This window comes from Chinchilla lanigera, unplaced genomic scaffold (genome assembly GCF_000276665.1).
Source record: "Chinchilla lanigera isolate Chin_1 unplaced genomic scaffold, ChiLan1.0 scaffold00027, whole genome shotgun sequence".
NCBI lineage: Eukaryota > Metazoa > Chordata > Mammalia > Rodentia > Chinchillidae > Chinchilla > Chinchilla lanigera.
This window is the reverse complement of record NW_004955428.1, coordinates 3,235,885-3,244,612: the sequence shown is the minus strand read 5'-3', so window position 1 is coordinate 3,244,612 and position 8,728 is coordinate 3,235,885. Positions and strand designations below refer to the sequence as shown.

At 39.6% G+C, this 8,728-nt stretch overlaps 1 protein-coding gene across 1 annotated transcript in view; it reads left to right on the top strand.

Moving 5' to 3' along the window:
* Window positions 1-1,043: 1,043 nt before the first annotated feature.
* The window catches only part of Prmt9 (protein arginine methyltransferase 9), a 28,235-nt gene continuing 20,550 nt past the window's right edge, over window positions 1,044-8,728 (top strand). The window contains exons 1-3 of the mRNA XM_005386669.2: window positions 1,044-1,452; window positions 4,597-4,745; window positions 8,131-8,367. Coding sequence (XP_005386726.1) covers window positions 1,264-1,452; window positions 4,597-4,745; window positions 8,131-8,367 — 575 coding nt within the window. The 5' untranslated portion in view covers window positions 1,044-1,263. The remainder of the gene's footprint in view (window positions 1,453-4,596; window positions 4,746-8,130; window positions 8,368-8,728) is intronic.

Genomic DNA, 8,728 nt, shown 5'->3' with positions numbered 1-8,728 from the left:
CAGGCACTGGTCTCACACCTGGGTGGCTTTTCAGTCTTCTTAGGAAAAATACCACATGGTTAAGTCCCAAATTACAGAAAGTAGCAATTAAGAATGGGAAAGAAATAATTACATGGATAATTGGGAAAGTCTACTTAAGAACCAGGGAGTGGTGACCTACTTTATATTACATTGAAAATCATTAATGTCTTTACTTTGTCCCATAGTCTGCTAGGTTTAAAGGTTTCTAAAGTGGTTAACCATAGGTCCTGCCTTTCAGAACTTTCTATTCAGAAGGGCAAGTCACAGTCTCCTGAACTGGATCCTGAAGAACTGACTAAAATTTACATAGGCAGATGCTCAGAAGAAGAGTGGGTCAAATAATCAGATCAAAGAGAAGGCAAAAGAACATGTGAAACATGGATTTTTTTAGAACTGGAGGAACTGCTCATATTTTTATAATTTAAGATATTTGCATAAACACATTTGAAAATGATGGAAAAGGACTGGAGTTGTAATTCTTCCTCCCACTCTCTCTTTGTAAGTTTTGAATCTATACCTTAGGGGCCACTTTTGAGGAATACTCTTTCTGTAACAGGTGGTTAACAAACCTGTATTCAAGCCATACCAGTGTCACTACCTGGTTGCATGAGGTTGACCAAGTTACTTCTCTGGACGTCACTTTTCCCTCCTCTAAAACAAATCTGACCCAAAGGTCCACCTCACGAGATTTTGTGGGAATGATTTAAAATCAACCCCGTGAAAATATTTCCTCTACCACACATAAGGCGGTTTTATTTCCTCATTCTTTCCAAAAGTCTTGAGATTATGAGACGTGGTCCATCGCGATCCAAAACGCCTTAAAGGTCACCACGAAAGTGTCGCTCACCGGTCGGTGCAGCTTGGCAATGACTGAGCCTACACAGTACACGTTCGTATTCGCCCTCACAGTCTGGCATTTAGGCGTAAGCGGACGCATCCTATGGAGGAAGAACTGCAACGTGCCCACGTCGTGCGTGCTGACGTCCTCACGTCGTGCGTGCTGACGTCCTCGCGTGCGCCGCCGGCCGGAGTCCTCAGGTACTGCGCGTGCGTTGCGGCCCGCTCTGTGTGCGCCGCCTTCCTCGCCCTGAGAGGGCGGGCCTTCCGCTTGGCAGAGGCGGGCACCTCACCTGCGACGCGGGGGTAGCGTTCCTGTGCAGCTCTTCCAACTTTAGTGGGTTGGTTACCTGGGAGTGTAGCGGCGGGACAGTCTTCTCTCCTTTACGAGACACAGTCCTTGTCATGTCGAACTCGCGGCTCAGGGCCCGCCGGGGCGCCGGAGATGGCTCCGGGGCCGCCGGGCGGGACGAGCTGGTGTCGCGGTCCTTGCAGAGCGCAGAGCACTGTCTGGGCGCCCAGGACTTCGGCACCGCGTACGCGCATTACCTCCTGGTGCTCAGCCTGGCGCCGGAGCTGAAGGACGCCGTGAAGGTGAGGTCTCTCCGTGCACCTGCTAGCAGGCCCTCTGTTCTTGTTAAATCAGAACAAAATCAAACAAAAAGCAAAAGCAGGAGGGAGTCCTACATAGGCCCGTGGGTTGTGGCCGCTATTTACTGCTGTTCGTTGTTTACTCTTGAACTAAATTTATTTAGACCCACGACAAGCCTGACTGCTCCACCTTTCAGGCTACTGAGCTTGTTTTTCAGTTGGCATTATGGTGAGGAGCTGTCCTGTCTATTCTGGGTGTTAGCACTTTTCACCACTTTCTCCTTCACCACTCTGGTTCAAGCCTCTGTCATCTGCATGGTGTTTTCAGTAGCTTTTCTGCTGATCTCTGTCTTTCTCAACCTAGCCGGCGTTTTGTAACAGGTGAAGGCATCACTTCTCTATTGTAACACTTACCTCTCACTGAAAATTCCAAAGGTCCTCGAATTGCAAGTGAAGCCTTAGGTAATCCTTTTCCTCACCTGTATTTAATTTAAGCACGCCCGGTCTTCAAGCCTTTGCATTTGTAACCACTGTGTGTAGCAGGAATACTGGGTTCCTTCTAGTTGAATAAAATATATCTAAGCTAAAGTATTCTTTAGTTCATGATACATCTTTAAACGTCAGTAATTGGTTATTTGCAAGTTTTCCTGTTGGAATACTGTACATTTTTTCAAGTAGTTTTAGAATTCAAATTTCTAAAAATGATTTAAATTCACAGTTTTCAGCAGCAGGCTACTGAGCTTGTTTTTCAGTTGGCATTATGGTGAGGAGCTGTCCTATCTATTCTGGGTGTTTAGCAGTGTCCCTGTCCTCTACCTACTAGATGTCAGTAGTGTAGACTTTTACAGTTCACAAAAGGAGATTTCTAACTATATGTTGACACAGTTTTCCCTTCTATAAGCAGCAGTGGATCAACGCAAGTGCTATTTGTTAGTTTTTCTCTTCTATAAACAGGGATAACACCTGTCTTGAAGATATTTAGTGTATATTAATAAATGTGTAAAATGTTCATTGCAGTGCTTGGCACTCAGTATAAGGTTCAGTAACTTATTCTGTTTCCTATAGAACTAAGTTTATATATATATATATATGTGTGTGTATATATATATATATATTTTTTTTTTTAAATGAAAGTCTTGTTTCATGCTACTCCCTCTGTTCCCCATAACCAGAAGCCAGTCACACCAAGCTGCTTATTTTTAGAGCCCCTGGTCCATTTCAAATAGTCTGTTTTTCCTTCACACCCTAGAGTTTTGTTACTTTGCTTTGTCTCTGTAGCAAACCCCATCAGAGTTGAGTTTCAGGTACAACCCTTCTGTATCAAGCAAATGAAGGTGATTAAAAATGTTTGCTGTGTGAGGTGCACCCTCTGAACAGCTCGGCTTTCAGGTAGTAAAAGAATTTACCAACTGTCAGGGAATATAGAAAAGTTAAAAGTGTATTGACACACTACAAGAGACCAGCAGGTGAGTTCCAAGAAAGGAATGTGATGCCGGGGAGAAAGTAGCAACCTTTATGTTTGATTTTAATGTGAGGAGCGGATCTAGAAAGGTCATACCAGGAATGCTTGCATCAGATTATGCTGGTTCTATTTTCCATCTATTTCAGTTCTAAGGATAGCCAGTTGTTGTATGAAGGCTGATGTAATGTCTTTTTGGCCCTTGTTATTTCTAGAAACAATCCTACCAGGTGCAGTTGATAAATATGTAAAGAATAAGGTTTGTGGTCAAGGAAATCAGGAAAGTAAATATTTTATCTACACACACACACACACACACACACACACACACACTTGAAAGGAACTTTTGACATTACACCGGGATGGGGAAGAAATGGTATTTTTAAAGACATATCAGGCAGTTAGAACATCTACTGATGCATACATAATGTGTGTATGCATGTTTGTGTGTGTGTGTTACAAGGTAGAAAATTAATGTTATGCTACAGGCTCAAAACTTAGCTGCATTGTGGCCTTTAAAGAAACAATGATACAATAACCAGGATTCCCCACAATGTTTTATAGGAAAGCTGGGATGTGTAGAGCTTGCCCACTTTCCATGGTATTGTAGTGCAGGGAGATGCACCTGGAGCTTGGGAGATAGAAAGCTATTGTTGTAGTCCCGCAAGTGGTTTCAAGGGCCAGATTAGGTTGTAATAGTAGGGCGGGAGAGGAGGTGAAACTTGTGCTACCTCCCACCTGCATACTGTGGATTGAGCCCAGAGCCTTGGCACTGAGCTACATTATCTAGCTCTTTTTAAACTTTTGTTTTGGTACAGTGATACAGGGTCTTACTAAGTCACTAAGTTGCACAGGCTGGGCTTGAACTTGAAGGTTTCCTGTCCCAGCCTCAGAAAGTTCTGGGATTGCAGGAAAGATTTAAAGATACTGAGTGAGTATTGGCTGGATTTAAAATATTGTATATGGAGTTAGGGTAGCATTAAAAGATGACTTCGTGTTTGAGGTTGAGTGGTACCTTACTTAACATTACATGCTATGAGAAGACTCCTTTTCAATATTGTGTAGTAAATTTCCTTTTACAGTGCCCATGTGAGCATAGGAACAGCATTTGTGGTGTTCATCATGGAGTTCTAGCTCCTTTTCTTTTCTCATTGATTGTTGAGGACATAGTTCAATTTGACTGAATTTGAAAGTGTCTGATTGAGATGACCAGTAGGAAGTTGAATTTATGTGTTTGAGGATCAGAAGAGAAGGACTTAATTAGACGTGTAGATGTAGCACCATTAACAATAGATGATAATGCACTAGGGATAGATGAGAGTAGAGAAGAGGGCCAAGGACAAAATCCTGAAACACAGGAGCCCACAAGGAGGTGGGAGGATGGAGGGAGGGAGAGAGAGGGACAGAGAGGCAGAAGCAAAAAAGAGGTAGGAAAGAATCAGGGTGTGCTATAAGAATGGAAGGAATTTCCATAGTCAGATTAATTCTGCACATTACTGCAGGTAGGTGGTAAAAATAATTTGTGTGTGTGTGTGTATGTATGCAGCAAACATTGCTTACTAAAATTAAATGAAATTTAAGGTGATCATTCAGTAATTGTTAAGTTTCATTTTCTGGAAACTTCAGCTAGTGTTGGATATTCTTTCCATCTTATCTTATTCACTAATTCACTTTTATTTCTTATAAAGGAAACTTTTCAGTATACACTGTTCCAGTGGGCTGAAGAGCTTGATGCCCTCAATCGAATACAAGACTTACTTGGTTGCTATGAGCAGGCCTTGGAACTGTTTCCTGATGATGAAGTGATCTGCAATAGTATGGGGGAACATCTCTTCAGGTTTGTAGTGACTTTAGTAGTAATTGTTCAGAATTATTCTGTATCCTGGATTGGGAATACATTATAGAGTAATTTGAACAGGCAAACTTTAGTATAGGGAACAATTTACAATAAGAAGGGATTGTAGTAATGAGGGCTTTGTCAGTAACAAGTAAGGAGGATGCAGAAGAATATAGAAATAGCACATATAAAATGTGCTGTAATAGCAGACTGAATATTAAATAATAAACTGCCTAAAAATCATTGCTTCTAGGGCTGAGATAAGAGTCTACAAGGAAGAGTTCCCCCTAGTGGACTGAGAGCCTGTCCTTGTTAGAGAAGACAGCCATGGTCCACAGGATGCCAGGGAAGTCACTGGTGCTTTACTGGGGAACTTGAAAATCTGTCTTGTGGAACTTGATGGACTTTTGCCTTTTAGGGTCCCAGAGAAAGCTTCATTTGGGAGGTGTCAAATGAGAGGCACTCTGTTACAAAACCACCCAGTAGAGTGGAGTCCTTGGGGATGCTGCTGGCTGCCACGCCCCTCAGGAGCCTGGTGCTGGAGAAGCCTAAGCACACTGGAAACAGGAAGCAAAACCCTTACTCCTGTTATGTCTCCAGCACTGTGTGCTGACCACTGGAAAAACATTAAAGGGCCAGATATACTTTTCACACAAGCAAAAAGGGTGATTTTGCAGTGTGTTAATAATTGACTATATTAGGGAATCTCTAAGACTATTCCCAGGTTTGCGGATATGCTAGGAGGTCCACAGGACTCAGCATGTATTCATAATCATGGCTTAGATTTGTTACTGTGAGAGAATAGGAAGCAAAATTACCAAAGGGAAAAAGTGCATCGGGCAAAGTCTGAAGGAAACCACGTTCAAGCCTCCTGAGGATGCATTTCCTTTCCCCAGCAACAAGTCATCATAACACTTCTGAAATGTCAACCAGGGAAATTCATTAGAGGTTAGTACCCGGGGGCTGTGCCCTGCCTGGCACATGCCAAAATTCTAGCCTTCCAGAAGGAAAGCAGGTGCCTTGCAGATTGTCCTATTTTCAGTTGTACACATAATAGTGGTCATAATAATGCAAGACTGAGTTTCAGGATAAACAGTGTCACAGAACATTGTAGCTCTGCCCACTTTAGGAATGTAGTACCTGTGTCTTTTTCTGTAACCCTTATCTGAATAGTTACCAATCATTTAGCCAAAAATAACTGTTATTAATTTGCTTTGGGAGATGTAATAGCAAAATTTTTGGTTCAGACATTGATAATTTAGAACAGTGTGAGTATTGCTTTTATTACATTTTGTCCTCATTGTCTAGGACAATAGTTTTTTTTGTTCTGTGCTACTTTTCTCAAAAAGAGTGTACATTCACTCCCCACCAAAATAATCATTGTTCTGAGAAGGATTCCTGAAGTAAATTGGAGCTTTCTTTCATGACATTTATTTGTGAAATAAAAATTATTTAGAGTGTCTTATCTTTACAATCTTCTGTTAGTCTAGTGGCATCAAATTTAAAGAAAATATATTTAAATTGCTAATGAGATGATTTTCCTAGTTAAAAGAAGAAAAGTCATTCTTGCAGTTCCTTGATACACACATGTTGAGTCTTTCAATATGAGATATATTGAGTGGAGTATATAATTTTTATTTATTTATTTTTGTTTTTTTTTCCGGTACTGGGAATTGAACTCACAACCTTGCACTTGCCGGGCAGGTGCTATGCCGCTGAGCTAAATCCCCAGCCCCCAATTATATAATTTTTAGATTAGCCTTGCAATTTAAGGAAATGGATGGTATATTAAATGTTAAACCCAAGGGAAACACAAACTCAGGAAATTAATTAGGAGTATGTTTGGCATTGCTTGAACAGATTGATCATTGATACTTGGAAATATTTTAATATACATTGGTCAGTTAGTCTCAACAAATTGTGATTTTATATAGTATATTTCATACTATGGCAGTTGCATAGTAAGCTCTAGATAATTCTCCCTTCAAAATAACTTAAAATGAATATATGTTAACCTCAACATTTTAACTTTAACCTCAAATATGGGTGCCTATCATTTGATGCAGCATTATTTTTTATTAGAGTGTGGTCCCCTGAGTTCTAGAATGTCTTTTTTGCTTAAACCATACCCAGAATGAATAGTTTGATTTGTTTCTTTAAAATTGACCATGCTTAAAGAATGCTGTGAAATAGTTTGAGTAAAAAGAATTCTAGCTCAATCCTGTTCAAATTACTGATTACAGATAAGTATAGAATTTGAGTGTTTAAAAGTACATATATAGCAGTGATGACATTGCTGGAAATCTAAGCAGATGGTTGGTTGGGAGCTCTCGCCCTGTACAGAGTATAGACTGGTTTGGATGCTGCTGATATCGCATGTTATGTGAGCTACATGGAAACCAGGTGTAGAGCAGCCACATTGGTGTACATGTAATTTAATATTTTAAAAAGGGAGGAAGGGATCGTCACCAGATAGTTTGAGAAACACTGTTCTAGATGATTTGGTAAGTTTTTCTCCCCAAGTTTTTGTTCTCATATCTAATTTAGTATTAATTTTTGAAGTGCCTTGCCTTTGATTTTTTTTTTCCTAATTCTTAAGAACATTTTACAGAACCAAGCTTTACGTTGTTTTTATTAACCTATGGTTCATTCTGACCAGAAATAGAATTTATCCATTAAATCATTCTAGTTGAGACATTCTCAACAATTGAGCAATTTTAAATATTGAGTAATTTTTCACTCATATCAAAAAGTGATGATTATTCTTCCAGTTAACTTGAGATAGAAGCATTAAGTAACAAGAATCTTAGTGTCCTTTAGTCTTAGTGTCCTTAGACTAAATGGTCATCTTTTTGCAGTCATACTTATTTACTGCCTTTAAAAATTAATGAGAATGTGAGTTATAATAACGATGCAATTGGAACAAACTGGTTTGGCAGCAAATACAGCTGACTTAATGACCATTCCACTCAGCTGTTGAGAAAAAAATGCAGGTACATTGGAAAGGAACCTTCTAGCCATGGGCATTGGTATGTGTTATGGAAGGAATGGTTTCCAGGAAGAACTAGTGTTCTAGCAAGTTGGCTAAATGGAAGAGGACTATAAGAGCTTTCTCTATACCTTAACTCAATATTAATTCATACTCACGTACGTGTTAGTGACTTAGGGTACATAAATGTAGTTTGGACTCGGGGAAAAGAAGTCATAGGGGTTGTAGTCCTTGCAGAAATCTTTCCAAAGGAATTAGCCTCTACCTTCTGTGGGCTTTGGCATCCAGGTAAGTGATTCTCAGGCCTGGTGATCGGCATGAACAAAGGCGTTGTAGTTGATGGCATATAGTTGAGTATATTTTATCTTTATCTTTCATTGTCTTATTCCGCTTTAGAATGGGCTTTAGAGATGAAGCAGCTGGGTATTTTCATAAAGCAGTGAAGCTAAACCCTGATTTCAGTGATGCAAAGGAGAATTTTTATCGTGTTGCAAACTGGTTGGTGGAACGCTGGCACTTTATCATGCTTAATGACAGGAAGAGGAATATGATTTATCATGCTGCAATCCAAAAGGCAGTTTCTTTGGGGTCCAAAAGTGTTCTGGACATTGGAGCAGGAACTGGAATTCTGAGGTTAGTTATAATTGTATTTTAATTATATATGCATGTATACTAATGTAAATAAAAGATTTGCTGGATATACTAAATTTTAACATTGGAGTTTTAAAATGGTAGTTATTTCTTATAGTCTTGTTATTGATCATCAGCAACTAATTTTTTTCACTACTTTATTAAGAGCTAATGAACAGTTAAGACTGCTAAGAAAAGTTTGGGATTACTGAAATTTTAAGGAACATATTTTAAGAATATTTTTTGTATTAACATTCCTGTAGAATCTAAAAAGCCTGTTAGTAATCTTCACACCAGTAGTGTCTTAATAGAGTCAGTGTTGTGATTTATTGAATGATTTGTTTCAAGAATATTAGTTCATTTT